Genomic DNA, 19975 nt, shown 5'->3' with positions numbered 1-19975 from the left:
CTATTTTCAATAAGGAAGATGCAGCAGGAAGCAGTACACACAGTGAAGGGCTTTTTTAAAAAAATGTTTAAGCTGCTGTAAATATAAGATTTATATATATATATATATATATATATAAAAAAATGTTCATCTTGAACCAGTGCCATTACATAAGCGATACCAGGCTTTATTTCTTGGCATTGTTAACTCCATGATTCAAAACTACAACTGCTCTAAAATTGTCCCACTCATATACACTCTCCAGTTCTCTTACTACTTCTGCATTGTGTGTTCTAAACAGGTCTTAAAGCATACGATTGAAAAACTAAAGTTTAGTCTGAAAAAACTGTACCTCACAAATTTTTGCCCTGTTTTCTTAAAATCTTAAGTCACAAAATAAACTCCATCTACTTCTGTCAAGCTTATACTTTGTAGTATTTCTGTAGATTCTGACACACACAGCATATTTTTACTGAAAATGACTGATTTAGTAGTCCTGGAGAGTATAGTGGCATTTACTCCCCTTAGAAAGGGAGAGCTCTTAAGAGCCAGGTGGATTTGCACCACTGTTCTGAGGCAAAGACCACCATATATCACCTCACAGTACTATACCACAGCACTGCACAGCTTTGCATTCCACACACTCGCCTTTCACCAGCTTTAAATCAATCAGGAGGAAATAGTTTCAACACGAACGAAAGAGGGGAGAACTTTGACTCCGTTTTGTGTTATAAAAATATGTGCAGATCTGCACATTAACCTAGACAATAGCTCAAAGTGATGAACAGCCACCTTTGACAAATCTTTGGCCACATTAATCTATAGCCCCTGGGAATACACTAGTCCATCTTCCTATGAGTAACCACACGTTTCTGGCCACCCATAACATTGTTTGCACTTTAATATCACATTTCACTGCTATTAGCCCAATGCAGGCATTTGAATAATTAATTATTGAAATGTAATTAAAGTTATACCACTATCTAAACAGTTTGGTTAATCATTTTAAACTTGAGTGCCTAAAGCCAAGCTCCTCAATCCGTGTAAAAATGGGCTGATTTTCAGAGCTAATGAGCATTGGCAACTTTCATTGGCTTCGTTATGGTTTACAGCGTTAAGCACGTTTGTTTGTTTTTTAAACACAACACAGGTCACTTTGGTTTAAGTGCCTAAAAATGGATTCAGGAGCTTGACTTTAAACATCCTGGTTTTAAAGTGTTGCCTTTAAACATTCTGTATACCTTGATTTGAATATTTGCAAATTCTGGAATACACAGAGCAATAAACTATCCTTCCAATGTAATGTGCATTTTGCAAGTAAACAAAATATAATTTACCTCTAAGTACTATAAAGTTTCATTTTTTCATAGAATCATAGAATATCAGGGTTGGAAGGGACCTCAGGAGGTTATCTAGTCCAACCTCCTGCTCAAAAGCAGGACCCATCCCCAATTAAATCATCCCACCCAGGGCTTTGTCAAGCCTGACCTTAAAAACTTCTAAGGAAAGAGATTCCACCACCTCCCTAGACAACGCATTCCAGTGTTTCACCACCCTCCTAGTGAAAAAGTTTTTCCTAATATCCAACCTAAACCTCCCCCACTGCAACTTGAGACCACTACTCCTTGTCCTGTCCTCTTCCACCACTGAGAATAGTCTAGAACCATCCTCTCTGGAACCATCTCTCAGGAAAGCAGCTATCAAATCCCCTCTCATTCTTCTCTTCCGCAGACTAAACAATCCCAGTTCCCTCAGCCTCTCCTCATAAGTCATGTGTTCCAGACCCCTAATCATTTTTGTTGCCCTTCGCTGGACTCTTTCCAATTTATCCACATCCTTCTTGTAGCGTGGGGCCCAAAACTGGACACAGTACTCCAGATGAGGCCTCAGCAATGTCAAATAGAGGGGGACGATCACGTCCCTTGATCTGCTCACTATGCCCCTACTTACATATCCCAAAATGCCATTGGCCTTCTTGGCAACAAGGGCACACTGCTGACTCATATCCAGCTTCTCGTCCACTGTCACCCCTAGGTCCTTTTCCGCAGAACTGCTGCCTAGCCATTCGGTCCCTAGTCTGTAGCTGTGCATTGGGTTCTTCTGTCCTAAGTGCATGACCCTGCACTTATCCTTATTGAACCTCATCAGATTTCTTTTGGCCCAATCCTCCAATTTCTCTAGGTCCCTCTGTATCCTATCCCTGCCCTCCAGCGTATCTACCACTCCTCCCAGTTTAGTATCATCCGCAAATTTGCTGAGAGTGCAATCTACACCATCCTCCAGATCATTTATGAAGATATTGAACAAAACCGGCCCCAGGACCGACCCCTGGGGCACTCCACTTGACACCGGCTGCCAACTAGACATGGAGCCATTGATCACTACCCGTTGAGCCGACAATCTAGCCAACTTTCTACCCACCTTATAGTGCATTCATCCAGCCCATACTTCTTTAACTTGCTGACAAGAATACTGTGGGAGACCATGTCAAAAGCTTTGCTAAAGTCAAGATACAATACATCCACTGCTTTCCCTTCATCCACAGAACGAGTAATCTCATCATAGAAGGCGATTAGATTAGTCAGGCATGACCTTCCCTTGGTGAATCCATGCTGACTGTTCCTGATCACTTTCCTCTCATGTAAGTGCTTCAGGATTGATTCTTTGAGGATCTGCTCCATGATTTTTCCGGGGACTGAAGTGAGGCTGACTGGCCTGTAGTTCCCAGGATCCTCCTTCTTCCCTTTTTTAAAGATTGGCACTACATTAGCCTTTTGGTCACTTTCGTATTATTTTATTAGGTAATTGATACTCTGCAATATTCTGGTCTGGTTAAATCCAGACAAAATTGCAATATTTTGAAAGTGCACTGTGAAGAGTTGCTATAGCATGCATATCCAGCACATCAAGATATATTAGTACAGTATAGGTTAATATGGGAATAGCATAGCTCAAATATAGCATGCTCCCCAGAATAAGCATCCATTGATCTAAGCATTAACAGCAGGCATTGGTACAGATATAAGATAGCTTCAGATTTAATACAGAGTTCTCCTTTGCATTTTTTTTTTACTATACTTTGAGGAAATGAAAAACTAATACAATTTAAGAGACACTCTGTAGTCCTTGTTAACCTCCCATCAAGAACCTTAAGGTAAAGCACTACACTACAGTTATTCTGCTTTTCCAATAACTACATGTAAAGGTGAGCTCACCCAAAACCCCGATTACAAGGGGTAGGCGAGGCATCAGAATTTGAACCCAGATCCAGATCTAATTTTCACAGCTGGTCCCTATTTCTGTAACAGGTTGAATAAAACCCCAAATCCCAACATCCTAAGAGTCTGTTTTCAAAATCTTGGCTCCAAATTTTGCAGCTCAGGTCCTTGTCTAACGCGTATATCAAAGCTGCAGCCACATAATCGAAAAAGTGTTGGGTGCGGGAGAGGGACCAAGAGCAGGAGTTTAAATGCATATGGCCTCCAGCTGCGTTATGGGGTTCATCCACAAGGTATTCAGTTACAGTGGGAGACATGTTTGCCTGATATCACCCCATCAATGGTGCCTATAAGTCCTTCCCCAAAAGCATTCCAAGGTGCTTTATAACTATGTTAGTTTTTTAAAAAATTTTGACAGCACTTTACAAAGTCTGCGCACAGTAATGTAATAAACATAATAAAATTTTGAGATCCAGGGTACATCCTGAATTAATAGCCGGATGGGAGATGGGGTAACACAAAGTCAAGCTGAGGCCAAAATAACCTCAGTTAGCTATTCATTTCCCAGGAAATACCTTGCCCTGAGGTCTTTATTGCTATTAGAACCTGTTCAGAATTTCTTTCAGAAGGAAAATAAACATTTCCCCCTGGTGCTGTCATGCCTCCTGAGTGTCGTGGAAATGATTTCTTTGAATAATGCTGATGCTGTTGACCTGGATACTTTTAAAAAACTTACACCCAGTAAAGCAGCAAATCCTTTTTTTTTTTTAAATTCCGTTTTCACATACAAACACTCTTCATAGGTTACAATACATCAAATTTTTATTTGGTTAGAATACAACAATAATGCTAGCCCCTGGAGAAGTATTTGAGCTGTGTTTCTAGTCCAGAAATTTAAACAACTTGAGAACGTAGTTTCGATTGTTTCAAACAAGGCAACGAGATATGTGTTCACTTCCACAAACTGGAACTGACAAGAGTAGGTCAAGATAAGTCACATCAAAAGACACATTTCAGAGGAACAGCCGTGTTAGTCTGTATTCGCAAAAAGAAAAGGAGTACTTGTGGCACCTTAGAGACTAACCAATTTATTTGAGCATGAGCTTTCGTGAGCTACAGCTAGTGAGGCGTAAATTGGTTAAAGGCATAACAGCTGTATTGTCCCTATTGAAGTTAAGTTTAAACGTTTCAACAAGGTACATTTCCCACACCAAATATGCCATCAGATGAAACAACAGAGGTAGCTTCAGAAAGGCAAAGCCACTTTTGATAACCTATATTCTCTTCCCTTCCCTTATGTACAGTGCTAGAATTGCCCAACCCCTCTTGCAAGTCCCAGGCAGAACCTACGTGGTACAAAGAAGCACAGCAGACTTTCACTTCAACTGCTGGCACCAGAAGAAAGGAAATGGAGCCGTAGCAATGTGAAAGGTTGGTAATTTTTGGATTCTTTCCTCAGTACAAATCCTCCCTCTCACCCCCTTTCCACATACAAAAATGCCTTAAGGAAACCCTTCCCCCGTTAATATGTTTCCAAAACTATAGTGAGACTGATTTTTCATTTGTGTGGGGACAGGGGGATGTAATTACTTTCAACTTGCACTGTTTATCTACGTCTGTGTTACCCACCCACCTCATTAATGTCTCATAAATCTCACTGACGTTTGCAATTTTTCCTTCTTTCAATAAAAATACACATACATGCTTAGTTCAGCCCAGAGTCCACATCAGCTTCTGCCAATGTTGATGCAGCCACAGGGCTCCACGGTAAAAATCCCACTTGCAGAGGGAGATGAAGTAGCAGTGACAGAAAGAAGTTGCAATTGTCCCTCCACCACATGTGGGTGTGTAGGTAGCCAGTGAAGCTCAACAAGTGGGCACCACTAAAGGATATGCTGACTCAGCACAGTTTCTTAGCAGGCTCAGTTTAACACTGCCCTTTCCCAGAAAATTCCCCCCAAGGGAGAGCAGGCAATGTCAACCCCACCTTCTCCACTCAAGATGAATCCCTCGTCCTTTCTGGTGCCAGAGATAATTGACACCTTCCACTATCCACATCAATGGAACTACCCATGTTCTTTAATGTTTATCTCTTTTATAGTTGCTAGGATCTGAATTGCTCTTTTAGGCCCCGATCCTCCAATTTAAAACATGTGAGCGGCCCCTGCACCTTGAGTCCCTCTGAAGCCAGTGGGGTGTTACAGAAGCCCACCTATGTGCTATCAATTGCACGACTGGGGCCTCAACTCTCTTCATTTCTGAAATTTCACTGGTGAGAAATGCGGAGCTCTCGGAGCTTTAAACACTAGTCTGTGAAAGCTATTTCTGTTGCAGAGGTGTTTTCTGTTTTGAACACTCTGCCTTTCTGCATATTCTAGCCCCCTTTTTAATGCGGCTGCTTCTTTTTTAGATGCTTTAGTACTTAGATTTTTACACTACTGATTTTATCCTGGTTTGTTCCTGTTCCTATTGTCTTAACTGTGAAGTGCTCCAAATACCTCAGCTGGCAGAGATGATGCTTTAAGAAGTAAAATCATTATATAAAATTATCATACAGTTAAACAATTGTAATGGCCACTTAGCTCTCCAGACAAAGCGAGTGTGCTGCCCATTTTACAGTTAGCAACCAAGGGATCTACAGCATTTTTAACTCCCACTTTCAACTTACTGAATTCATGGCTTCCTGATAAATACATGCACTATGAAGAAATTCTAGTTACAGTGCTCCAAGAGAGCATCAATTGTTAATGATATGTGTTATTTGCAATATGTTAACACGAACAACGTGGTAGGCGCTGTCCAACATACCAGAAGGGCAGCCCCCTGCCCACATTTTTTTTCAGACATTACTATAAACGAGCAAAAAAGACAAACAGAGGTGATTTGGGATAGCTTTGATTTTAAAATGGACTTTGGCTTGCCCATTAATCACCAATAAAATCTGAGCCCTTTGGAATTAAAACAAATTAGAATGGCCAAGACTGAGGTTTAAAAATTGGCCACTGCATATGAAAAGTATTTTTTTCCAATCAGTTTCACAAGAATTTTTATTTCATGCCAAATAATGTAATTGCATTCAAGTGGGAACAGATTGTAAGCAACTTTGGTTTGTTTTTTTAAACGTATGTTATTTAATTTTTATTATCAATTTTCTGATAATCAGTACAATAATTCCTTTTAAAAGATACAGGGCCCAGTTCTGCAGCCCTTATTCACATGGGTCCCAATTCAAGAAAACTTCTATTTTTAGGGCCAACGCTTATGCACTTTCAGTCCTTTCCTGGATTGGGGTTGTGATATATCACTGAATCATGCAATTAGTCCTACTGATTCCTTGAAAAAGTATGTACTACTCAGTGTGAGTAAGGATTACACAGTATGCAATCAGCATTATGCACAGTATGCAAAACAGCATTAAGAAAAAGACAAGGAATGCCAGTAACAAATCAATACTAAATATTGATGCGTATGAGATCCATATAGGATCCGCATTAGGGGAACCAGAGGACCTCAAGATCATGTGGTAAACTCTAATACAAAAGCATTCTCCTTAAGGATTATTGATAGGGGAAAAAAAGAAATAAAAGAACAAAATCCCATATCAAATCCCCTCCACAAGACCTGGGAAGATAAAGCAAGTCAGCAGGACTGTATTCTGGAGATGCTTAACTGCTTTGCCCCACATTTTAAAGAAAATTTGTTTATTATTATTACTGTCAACATCTTCCCCAACAGTCAAAACATGCAATATTTTTCAAAGCCATTTCTGAAGGAGAATCTGCGTCTTTCCATTTCAGACAGGATTACTTTTTTGTGACCATCAGCTAAAAGCAGCTTTTTAAAAACTCCTTATTTGCAGCCTCAAGGTTTTTATTAGGGCCCGTTAAAAAAAATATATCTGTCAAAAATTAGGTTTTCGAGTAACACTAATTTTTCATGAAAGGAGTCTGCTTTCCACAGAAAAATGTCCACTTTTCCATCAAAAAAGCCTAACACAAAAAAAAATTATTCAGAAATGCCACCCTGGTTCTGCTTGAGAGTTGTCTTTCCATGGCAATGAGTACTGGATGCCTCATGCCTTCATCCTTTTCCATGGGTCAGGCTACCCAGCTAGACCACATCTCCTATGAGATCTCACAACAAGAGAGGAGACCATAGTGCATCATGGAAGATGTTCTACTGCCAGACAGCCTGGCCTATAACGAAGAGTGGAGACATATCTCCCCCAGACCACAACTCACATGAGGCACTACAGCAGCACTTCCAAATAAAAATGTTCAGTGGTCAGCTGAAAGTTATCCCGTTTTCTATTTTTTACCAAAAAGTTCAATCTTTCCGTGGAAGAAAACCTTATTTTCCAATGAGCTCTCACTAGAATTGTTATTTTTATAGCACTTAAGTCTGTGCTAGGCAATTTGCTTGCTCCCCACCTCAGAAGGTTTAATCCTGCACGCACCTACTATACACATAGCACCTATTATGGTACTATTCCCTCTTCAGTTTCACTACTTACAAAATTACGCAATACACCTGGAATAGCAGGGAGGGATGAGGTGATCCTGATTGCTTACAACTCTATATCCCCTTTAGTAATGGATTAGAACCACTAACGTTTAGTCAAAATCTCCTTTCATAAACATTTAAAAATAATATGGGATTTAGGACCACTTTGTCAGTGAGCCACGGCTCTGTGGGTGTGCAAAATTTGTGCAAGTGTCCACTTGCACCCCTTGAAACCTGCATATGTATATGCTAATTGTGCCTCTAGCTATTTGATTTCCTAACACATATGCAGGTTATACATAAAATAAGAGCTAGAGATAGAAACGTGTCTGCACAGGCATAATACAGTGCTAATGACTACTAAACCCTTAAGGGCCTATCGGGGCATTTATATTAAAAGAGATAGCAAAAGTATGTCCTGCATTTTGCTCAAGGAAATGAACAGTTTATATCCTCTCAGTGTTATGATCTTCAGATCTTTAACGGTGGCTTTCCTATTTCCAATTCAGCCATATTTATATTTGATGGAGGGAAAAGGTCAAATAGAGACGCTCTTGATCATCCAGTGTTCTGAACACTGTGGCCGATACTACTGGTATTTCATCTAAATAAGGTGCAAGACTCCTTTACCTTCCTGATGCATGATAATAAAATACTGCGTTCTACAATGTATTCAAACAATATAATGTTTTTATTTGTTGTAATTACTTCTCAGAAGTTCAAGGATATGCAAGTCTTCAACTGTATTCTTTATAACTTGGGCAAAATTATTGTCTCCCATACCCCTCCATCCTCACCTCTCAGTTCTAAATAGAGTTGGAACAATCATGACTGTTTTTATTTAGGATCTTCTAGCACTGTATCTTCCTAAAACATCTTTAGTTTTGCACTGACACCATCAATAGTGTCCACAGAGCTCCAAAAGCCATGTTTATTGTGGCAAAGGGTCATGTAGATAAATAGAGGAACTGGAGACAAGCTAGTAAGCTTTTCTTAGAGCATCATGATGGAGCTGTCATTTTCTAAAAGATCTTGATCCCACTGAAGAATAAAATAATTATCAAATTTTAAAAGTTAATAAAAAATAAGACTTATTCATTAGGATTAGAGCTGGTTGACAAATTTTCATTGGAGCAGTTTTCTATCTGCAAATGACATTCAATTAAAATTAAAATACCCAAAGGGAACATGTCATTTTGATGATATTTTCTATGGGAAAATTTCAAAACAATTCACACTGGCATGTTTTGTCTAGTCTTTCTCATTTCATTTCATGTTTTGTCTAGTCTTTTGTCATTTTAATTTCAGTGTTAATCAATTTTAACGTTGCATTATAATTATAACATTTTATATTATATGTTTAGACATTATTAAAACAAAAAGTTTTGATAAGGTTGCTGCAATTTTTCCAAAAGAAAATATTTTTGGAATCTTCATTCCACAATAAATTTTGACTTTTCATCCCAATTTGAAATTCCATTTGCTGACTAGCTCTAATCGAAACAGTGCTTAACTGGAAAAGCCCCTCTATGCTCTCCTAGGGAACAGAGCTAACATTAGAATAATAAATGGCAGTGAGATCCTATAACAGCATGTGCTGACTCAGGAACTAACGTAGCACCCTGTCACTCAGTTCCCCACCAGTTTACATTAATTGAGCTCCGACTGAAAGACAAGGAGTTGGCAGAGGAGGCCAATTAATGGAGTGGAGATCCTGCTGAGGGGCTAACGGCATGGAAGACTCCCCAGCAGTTAGGACTATATAAGCAAACAGGAAGTTCTGGAAGGAGATGGAGAGATTAAGGAAGGCAGAGGTAGGCAGGACTGGTTGCTGCTATTACTGTACGGTACCTCAGAAGCAAGTGGGGAAGCTGGCTATGGATTGTAAACATAATATATAACCAAGCATAATATATACGTGGTGTTTAAGAAGAGCTGGAGTGATTGTGGTCAGTTACTGAGGCTGGAAAGTACTCTCAGGAGACAATCCAGGACAGATCCTAATTCAGAAAAGTATTTAGTATGAGCTTAAGTGCTTTCCTGGACAGGAGAATCAGGGCCTAAATGACTACTGCTTAATTAGGATAGTAATAGAACAATTTATGCTTAATGGGGACAGCTTCTGCCAGCACCAAATCATTAAGTAGCACTTCACCTAAGAAGAAAGTTCAAATGCTGTGGATATCATTTTCATTCAGTGCACTATGTTACTTAAAGAAAGTATCTTTTTTTTTTTAAACTACCTCTTCTCTTAATTGGGATGGGCCACATAATTCTGTCTCAACTAAGACAACAGTATAGCAAGATAAGAATTTCTGCCCCAAAATCATCAGGAGAGGACAAACGATGTTTTCAGAGGTCTTTTTCCCCAGCATACCCACAAAAAAGGCATCCATAATGTGAAGAGGCGCCATCCAAAATTACTGGCACTGATGCAAACCCCTAAAATGATTGTTTGAAAGAGGAAAGGACTTCACTTTGGCCCCTCTTTCTAGCAGTTATCTGCAGGACACAAATGCAGAGAGGGGCAAGCCATCTATAGCTGTAGAAGAGATGCAGTCGTCACTGCTGCTGCGCATCCTCCTATAGGCATTATGCTTGCCATTTGTCTTCACTTGCATAATTTCTCTAGGTATTCCTGCTGGAGCAGTACACTTCTCTCCCCACATATACACAATACGAACAGAGCCACAATAGAGCCCTAAGGTCCAAGCTGCTTTACTCTCCCCTTCCAAAAAAGAATCCAGTAAAAATTTTAAAATAGGTCAAAATTTGGGCTAAGCTCTCCACTTCCTTGCCCCCGCCATTTAAATTTTCTAACTCTACCTGATTAGCTGATTTTTGCCATTTACAGTTCAGTGTTTCTACTTTCTCAATTGCATTAAGATACCATTCACATTTGCTGATTCCTCTACTTTCCTGGTCAACTGCCTGAGAACTTTTCCACTTCTTTCCAAAAGGTACAAATGTAGTTTGCTTCTTTGAAGAACGCTCATTGCTCATGGAATATATTTGACTTGGAAACAGTCCCATTTCATCTTACTATGCTCTCAGATGTTAGCTCCTCTCGGTCACAAATCTTAATCCCTATTTTTATTGTTTTAAAGAAATCTACTAAAATTATGGATCATATATAAATCTGAAAACAGTAATTGTATATATTCCAAAAACTTTGAACTCATTCTCTACATTATTAAAATACAGACTTTTTTGAATGACTTGGGACAGTTCCTTATACCTCCCCATTTTATGGTCTATTGAAGAACACATTTTACAGTATATAAATCATATGAACAGCTCATTAATATTTGGAATTAATTTGCTACCCATGATATACAGCACCCTCCCTCACAACAAACATTTGACCTCTGGATTTTACAAAATTAAGAAAACATATTAGGTCTGCCATACTAATCCATTTCATTTTAAATTAAAAAAAAATTTCCGAGTGTCTTTACAGTCACCGGCAAAACATTTCAAAATTACACAACATAATAGGCTCTAAAGCCGCAAGTGACCATTTTACACAAGGAGGAAATAATTTGTTATATAAATAAGATTTAAACACCTCACTATCAATCACTCTCTTTTCAAGACTTCAGCCTTGGAAAAATTGCTATACATCTGTACACAGATTTGCACATACCTAGAGAAGTGTAAAAAAAAAATCCCCAACATAAACCAACAGGACTTCCATCATACAGGAAAGCAAAGCTGAATTAGGCTAAATCCTCATTTTAAGGTTCCATATTATGAGGCAGCTGTAGTGTATCCTGACTTCTGCACAATGCTCAGTACTGAGTTCTACCCATTCTCCTCTCCTAAATGTTCTGTTCATCTCCTTTTCCAGCTGCAGAGGCTGCTCTAAGCTGCGCCAACCACCAACGGCCCCAAGGAACTGCTATCACAGCTAGGGACAGCTAGAGTGGAGAGAAACAAGACAAGGCCAGTAGCCTGACAGCGGAAATGCTACAGAATCTGGAGCTCACCAGAGGATTCCACCTAGACAGGAAAGGTCCCCCACAAGCTGAATCAGACTGACAGCTTTAGAATGGCTTTGCACTGCTGATTCAGGGACATTCATATATTTTTTGCCTTTTATTTCTGTATTTTTGGAGAAACAAGAATAAAGTGAAATTGCCCAAAATGTCAGAATCTGAACCTAGTCTGGTTCCAAGTAAGCTTTGGCGTGCATACCTCACTGAGACAAACAGAAGGGGAACAGGTAATTTCCCACCTTTGATGCTGCTGCTGTTTGACCAGAGAGTTTCCTGCAAGCTGTCAAGTCAGCCCCTTTTCCTCAGAAATGGAAAATCATGGGTGTATTGCTGGGATTATCTCAGAGTAAGCGCAAGGGTTCTCAACCAGCCAGCCAATTGAAATTGAAGGAGCAAAAAACAGAGCATAGAAAGATAAACTTTGACAAGGAAGCACAGGGTCACAGGAACTACCCAAGAAATGAGGCCTCAAAGGTGGGCATGGCCGCAGGTTGCTTGATGGTAAGTGCATTCTCAACTATATTTTAAGCCTTGAGATTCTGGCATGAACTAATGAAGGTCTGTCTTTGGGGAGTGATAGGAACATAGAGTTAATATTAAATCAGAAGAGTGGAGCTGTTAGAGATTGAATCGTTAAAATGATATACACTGACTTCAGTGGATATTAAAATCAGGGCTGGTCAAGGTAAGCATTTTCCTTTTTTTTTTTTTTAAAGGTTTCATTTACTTGGAAAAAAAATTGTTTTTCCTATAGAAAAAACAAAAGGGATATGAAAAAGGGGAGGGACGACAAAACAAAAACAACAAACCAGAAAACCGAAAAGTCCTTTTTTACTGAAAGACAGGAAATTTTGATCAGAACGCAAAATTTGGTTAAAAAGCCATTTTTCATCACAAGTAGTTTTGAAGAAAAATTTCAAACCAGTTCTAATTAGAATGGGTTGATGAGATTGGTACCTGAGGGGCATGGCACAGTTATCCTTTACTAAATTTACTATGAGGTTGTCAAAGGGTAATGGATCATGGGGAGAAATTACTACATCACAAAATTATATTTTAAGCTGAGATATTAAAATAGCTTGCAGTTTTATTTTGCCTGTAGGCAAAATTATCACACTAATTTTTGGTTTTAGAACATAAACAGCAGATATTGAAGTATAATACACAGAGTATCACAAGCTATTTCTTGAGACAGCCCTCCAAAACTATATTGTGGATATTACAGACCCATGCTATTCTGAGATTTTCCCATCAATTAATTTAAAATCTGGCATGAAGAGACACATTCTTCAAACACACCATTTGCACCAAACTATGGACTCAATTACACGTGCAGGAACAGTACCTCCTCTCTGGCTTGGTTCTGTGCCTTTGAGAATGCCGGCTGCCTCTCAACGTTCCTCTGTTCAGATGGCTGTCATTGTGGCCCGTAGAGGAAACTGAAACCCAAAGACCGCTCTGAAGCTGCTCCTCGTTTCTGTGAAGTGGCACGGACGTACGGATGGCAGAGATGACATGGCCGGAATAAGGGGTCAATGGATCTTCATGACGGCGGGAATGCTGGGGTGCGAGAGTTCTTTCCAAGGCTGGGTACTGTTGCCCTGGCCTAGAATAGCCCCTGTTGTGGTAATAGCTTGGGAGGCAGGGCCGGGTTTGCTCCATCACCCCACCACTGCAACTTCGAGAGCAAGCAGACCAGGGGCCCCAACTGCCCCATATGCCTGGGATTCCTGCACTGCTGTCTTCAGAACTTTGTTCTTCTATCCTCTGGGGAACCTGAGGACACAGATGGACAGAATTAGGGTAACTAGAAATTGCACTGCAATATAAAGGAAAGCTCTACTTTCCTTTTAAAAGCTATTAATTCCATCCTCATGGAAATTAAAACCAAACTGACTGGGAGCTGATTAATTTGTATTTATTCAGACGCTATGTCAGACATTTGCTTCACTCTGCTAGCAAAGGAGGTAGCATCCCTCCTAGAACCATCAACCCTTCAGACTAAAAGTTGTTTTTGGACTTTCTGGACAGGGCTGGATTTCCCTTTGGCCTCCACGGTGGAAAATGCTGCTCAGTGCAAAGTTCAGAAGCATGTAGATGGAAAACTATTTTTTTCCCTCCACATCAACAGCAAAGTCAGATGGGAGGGGAAATTAGTTAAATAAAAAACCTCAAGTCACTTACCACACAGTGACTGAAAGACAACATACAAGATCAGAGTTACATTTTTGTTCTCTGTGACAGAGACTAAGATGTCTCTGCTTGTTTCTCCCCTGCTTGTGACTGAACAATAGTGATTGCAAGTGGTAGATTGAGGTTTACATGACATTTCAGACTGAACTTTTTACAGAAGCAGCAAAACCAAAGAGGACAAGAAAGCTGCATTATTGAAAAAGTGCACTGCATCCTCTTCTTTTTCTATTAATGCACTCTGCTATGGGCTGGATTGTAACCTTACAACTTCAGAAGCAGGTCAGGAACTGGATTATTAATCTACTTCCGCATTGTTCAGAGAGAGAAATAAGATGATGCAGCTTTAACAGGAGCAGCTTACTTCCCTCAGCTGCACAGCTTATTCCCCACTCACCTGCATGACATGAGGAGCAGCAGCCAACCCATGCCTGTTCTTCCTCATGTGCAGTGTCTAGCAAGGAGGATAGCCTGCACAGGGCAGTAATGGGTTTCCTAATTCCTCTGTATGGCCCAGGGTCACGACTGAGACCTTTTAGTACTGGGTTGAGTATTTCATATTTGAAATTCAAGAGTTAAGGCATTTTGATTAGACATAGTTCATGACAAGTTTATTTGCTCTTAATGAATGAGGCTTTGGTCTTCTAATCAAGTTTCCAAGGCAAATACTCATGATTATGGATATTCAGAAGTCTTTTTTACACAAATATCTTGTAATGTTTGCTGAAACTTGCTGTTTCAGGTAATGTTCCTGTCAATACATTTGTTCACTAGTCTATCCACTGAACATGAATACAAGAACCACACACTCCAAGGAACATTTCACTTGGAATGTGAAAGATGGAATAGTCGTGAATAATTTGTTACTCCTTCATGTACAAATATGCAGCCATCTCAAGGATGAGCTTTTAAAAGATAGACACACAGATCTCTCTCTAGGTCACATTTTCTTTTCAAAGGATGGCCTCTTAATAACATAACTGCCATTAATGGTTTTGTTCCATGCATCATTATGTAGTAGGGGAGAGATTAACAACTAAATATTTGCCTCCATTCAAAGTCTGATTGAACTGCAAACCCTCTCAGCCAGTCAGAGCACATTACTGAACAACTAGCTATAAACATGGGAAGGCTTTAGTGGAATGTGGTTTGCAAATATGGCTTGAATACACTATTACAAAATAACCCAAGCCAGAACAGGGTTTGTGGTGGACTATGTAACTGTCAGCTGTGGTCTACATAATCGGAAACATTTCCCCCCCTCCGAGGTTCCTCTCACTCTTTCATCACCAACCACATTAAAAAAAACAACCCTGCATTTAATTGTAACTAGCAAATAATAAAAAGCATCTGTATTAATGTGATGTGTTCTCAGTTTCTGCAATGTTACTTAGAAAATAGGAGCAGATGTCTCTCTATTTAATATTTCTTTTTCCATGGGTAGCCCATTTGGCATCAGTCTGTTAAATCCAATTGCCTGTACAACCAAATAACTACATAATGTCAAAATTATGAACAATATGCAACAAGGTACTGGTTTCTGGCAGTTATATTTGCATCTATTTCCAATAACAGAAGAGCACTGGCTCATAATATGACTAAACTTCTGAGTTATTCATCAATTTGCAGTTTCTTCACTGAATACTCACTATTTTTGAACACTGGGTTAACACAGCACTATCGTAAATATAAAACTGCCCCATGTTAGATTAAGATAATCATCCATCATCTTTCTTGCACTCAGCCCTAGTTTGCTGTGAAATTTACTTGTCATGGAAGTAAACGTTCATTCTCACCAGAAACTTCAAATTGATCAGCAATCAAATTGATTGCTCAGTTGTCATTTTTATGGTGATTCACTGCAACTTTTTGCAAAGCCACAGGCATTCATCCAGGCAACGATTAGTATCTATCGGTTTGCAAACAAGCTCAAACAATCACTTAAAAATGAAGCATTTTGTTCCGTAGAAAGAGAAACAGACATAAACATGACAAGTGTTGACCTGCCAGAGAAAGACCCTCCTGTCTGTCAGACCTCAATATAGCAAGAATTGTTTTAGATAAAATTAAACTTTGACTGACTAAAGGCAGCAGAAAAGTAGTTTCACCCATCTTAATGTCTAGTTTTACTGCTGAGATAGCACTGCCGGCTTTAATCTAGGTATTTAAATCAGAAGGTAATAAAACAAAAAAGTCTAGCATGTCTTATACTCTGGTATATTCATTAATGACTTATGCACACAGGTTGGGGAAATTCTGGGAAAAGGGGAAGTTTAGATAGCAGATCTGACAGCATTTACATAGCACATTTCATCTTCAAAGCACTTTACAAACATTAACTAAATCCTCACATCAGTCCTATCAGGTTAACTGAGTGGGCATAATTCCCAGTTTGCAGACTGGGAAAACAGAGATTTTGATTTGCCCAAGGCTGCAAAGGAGTTGGAGTCTGAGGGCTCATATACATACCACTGCAGTTTGGACTACATAAACCTCTTTAAACTGAACTACGTTAATTCAAACTATGTACCTTTTAGTTCACATCCACAGCATCCACACGGAGAACTTACAATACAACACACTAGCATGTATTCACCCCCCCACACCTGCCCCCAGTTCTAAATGCAGGGCTTTGTAGACATAGCCTAAGACGACCTATGTAATCAGAGGTCCCTGGCTCCAAATCCTATGCTCTAACTATGCCTCTGTTACTCACCCTTCAAGACTTCAGTTGTCCCTTGTGTAATATGTATTTGCCTGAAGGAAGAACCTGACAAGAGATAGTGGGAGCGCTCCTTTTCTTTATCACTATGACCTTTTGTTTGCAGTTAAAATTATCTAGAGTTCTTATAACATTTATTTCCTCCCCTGCATATGTGTCGGGGAGAATGTGAAACACATGGTGAACATAGTACCTTTCTCCACTAACCTAAATCAATCTGTCTACAGATTTGACAAATGGAAGACATCAATTAGGCCATTTAGTCCATCTTCCTGCAGAGAAGGATTGTTTCCTACTGTATATTAACTAGTATTATCCAGTCTAATTGTAAATGCACCAAAGAGCTTGTCCTCTTCTTTTACTCATGAAAAAAATCTATCATTCTTCTGAAACAAAAGCTGCAATACAGACAAACAGCAGCTTCTTAAAACCAAAGGTCAGAGATTTTCTAAAATCCCCCCCAACCCTCGTAAAATAACTTTTCTACATATAAAAATATCCCTAATTTAAACTCCAAAATGTCATGAATTTCCTGGGCCAGAAGCAAGTTCAAGGAAAGACAGAGGAAAATCTAGCCTTCCAGTGGTATAAGTCTCCCAATTCTAACTGCTGGGTTGTGAGATATTAGATCTTAGATCTGTCACAGCAAACAACAACTGACAATTGTTTGTCCCGGGCATCGAGCTTAGAGAAATGTTGTTGGCAATTCCATATTTGGGGGAAAGCAAGTGGCTGCTCAAAGCTGCTCAAAGATTTAGACTGTTCAAATTAGCCTCAGCAAAGATGGAGCAGTGGGCAGAGTGCAGGGGAAGTGCATACTGAACACAGTTTATTATTACTAAATAATAATAAGGGTAGGATTTTCAAAGCCTGAGAGTTAGACACCCAGTTTAATAGGATTTGTCCATTAATACCCTTAAACTCTTTTGGAAATCTGAGCCACAGCTTGGATGAGAATTGCTCAGGGATGTGGTACTACAGGTGTCAGTCTGAGTTACAGAACGGATGTTTTATGTAACCACTCAAAAAAATTACAAGTGCACAATCAGGGAACGATTCAACATATTAAAAATTCACAAGTTTAAAGTCTGGTCTCTTGTAGCCCTTGTGAGAGGTAAAACAGGGGTTTTGCAACATAGAAAAGGGGAGATGCTCAGGCACCCAACAGAGCCCATCACACACTGGTCCCAGAAAGACTCAGATTTTGGACTTTAAATATGTGGGTGTAAACACCTCTAAAATAATCTGAAAAGGGTCTTCTATCCCTAAAGTGTACAGGGATTTAATAAATCCCTCTATGCCTGGTATAGTGGGACTCATGGTAACTAAGGCACCTGATTTTATAGGTTCGGAGATAAAAAAAAGTCCCTATAAAATATTTTAAAATTTTATAAAACATGTTTGTGGGGTCTGGAACGTTAATGATGCTGTGACCTTCAAGAGCTGTGACAGCGTATGGCAAAGTTCAAGGACATCAGCTGCCTCTGGAGCTGGGGTGGATACCAAACTGAACAACAAAGAGGTGCTGATTACAGTTTGTAAACAGGAACTGTACTAACTCAACTCATTTGTGTTTTATTTAATCATTTGTATTCGTCTTACCCAATAAAAGTCACTGTAGTTAATTACAAAGGCATGACTACCTTATTTGGAGCTAGAGACCACTCCTAAAACAGTTTTTCTGAAATGTGCCATAATCAGAATACATAATGAAGCTGAATAGCAAAGGATTTATCAGCATTCATTTAGGGTTATTTGCATTACTTATTTGTAATTCACACGCCTCTCCCAACCTCATTCCGGTAAGACTGACACTGTTCCACACCACCCTCTACTCTGTAGTAGAAAGCTATATTTTTTTGTGGCAGGAGTCATTAGGACCATGTCACCAGTATCTCTTAATTGAAACTCTGTGTGTGTGTGTGTATATGTGTGTGACAGCTCTTAAGCTAGAGGACAAATCCCATATAGCCTTCAGCTGTATTTGAACCCACCCAAGTATAATCATGAGACTTGATCTGTGCCCAAGAGAAGACTAAAAATGTGCCCAAGATTAACAAACGAAAGTCTCTCTCTATAGCAACAGAGAAAAAAGCCACAAACATACCCCAACATTATGAAATATGCAGTCAGGCAAACTGTTAATATACAGGACTGATATTGTGGGAAGTCTTCATCTTAAGTATAACTAGCAGCAGATATCTACAAAAGCTGAAATTGATGAAGGGAACTATCTAGGAGAGCAAAAGATTAAATTAATCTAACCTGGTTGAAATAGAATCATGAACTAGATCTCAGGACCAAACTCAATCCCAGCTTAAGCAGGTGCAACTCTGTTGATTTAAATAGGAGCTGCTAGATGCTCAGCACTTCAGAAGAATCAGGTTACTTATTTAAGAGCTTAACACTAGGTTTTGTGTAGGTTGGTGGGCTCTTTTATCAGTCAAGGAAAGAATCAACACCAGAGCCAAGTCTGTTTCGGGCATTTGCCTTAATTCATTGGTTAAACCAAATACATGGACAACATATCTAGCTAAAGTAGTTCCTCTGCTCCACCTTGTCTACGGTGCTCAGAGATATGGTCCTCCCCTGTCTCAGTCCCTCCGGATCTCTGCCCTGACTCAGGAACTTCCTGCAGGCACCTATCTTCTCCTTCAATTCTTATGTTCCAGGCCCTCTACCTGGGAGTCACCTAATTGCAAGGTTTTCCCCCCTATTGGAGAAGGCTTCTGACAGTTCTCTAGACCAGCTGAGCTCTTGCTTTTATAAAAACCAGGTCCTCTTCAGGCTATCAGCTGACCCTTAGCCCCACAGCCTCAGCTGGGATGCAGCTAATTAGTCACATGTGGGGCCAGCTCCATTTCCCCTTAAAGGGTCAGTAATCCCAACACACACTTTCTTGACCTTAATACATTCAAGTTCTTAACTGCACATGAAGACTGATGAAGTATACAGGCAGTTAATTAACCCTGTATGTTAGGGAAATTTACAAGCTCAGCTGTTGAAGCTGGAAGAGAGGGTAAGATTAGGAGGATTAATCACTTTAGAGCAAGGGGTATTGGGTCTTGTAAAGGTGCAGCCAGCTGCCTAGCTCCAGACACAGGAATTTACAGCACTTTTGTACAGTAGCTCCATAAATTCATTAGCTTCAGAGAAGTTTACAAGCTCCTCTGACAATGCATGCTGAGCACATAAACCAAAGAACTGCAGTGTCAGGAATTGACACATACAGCTGATAGAAAATTTTTAAAGAAATATTATGGACAATACTTTCATCAGGTCCAGGGTTGAATTTCTGGAGGGAGGGAAACAGAGTGACAGAATAGCCAATAACCTAGTGTTTACAGTGCTTGTCTGGGATGTGG

General features: G+C 39.6%; 1 protein-coding gene across 2 annotated transcripts in view; it reads right to left on the bottom strand.

Moving 5' to 3' along the window:
* THSD4 (thrombospondin type 1 domain containing 4) overlaps positions 1-19975 on the bottom strand; it is a 622386-nt gene that overhangs the window by 540164 nt on the left and 62247 nt on the right. For both annotated transcript variants that reach the window (XM_073303716.1, XM_073303717.1), the window contains one exon: positions 13044-13474. In XM_073303716.1, the coding sequence (XP_073159817.1) occupies positions 13044-13474 (431 nt within the window). The remainder of the gene's footprint in view (positions 1-13043; positions 13475-19975) is intronic.

This window comes from Lepidochelys kempii, chromosome 10 (assembly GCF_965140265.1).
Source record: "Lepidochelys kempii isolate rLepKem1 chromosome 10, rLepKem1.hap2, whole genome shotgun sequence".
Taxonomy (NCBI): Eukaryota; Metazoa; Chordata; order Testudines; family Cheloniidae; genus Lepidochelys; species Lepidochelys kempii.
Note: the sequence above shows the minus strand (reverse complement) of the source record. Positions and strands in the feature narration are given on the sequence as shown.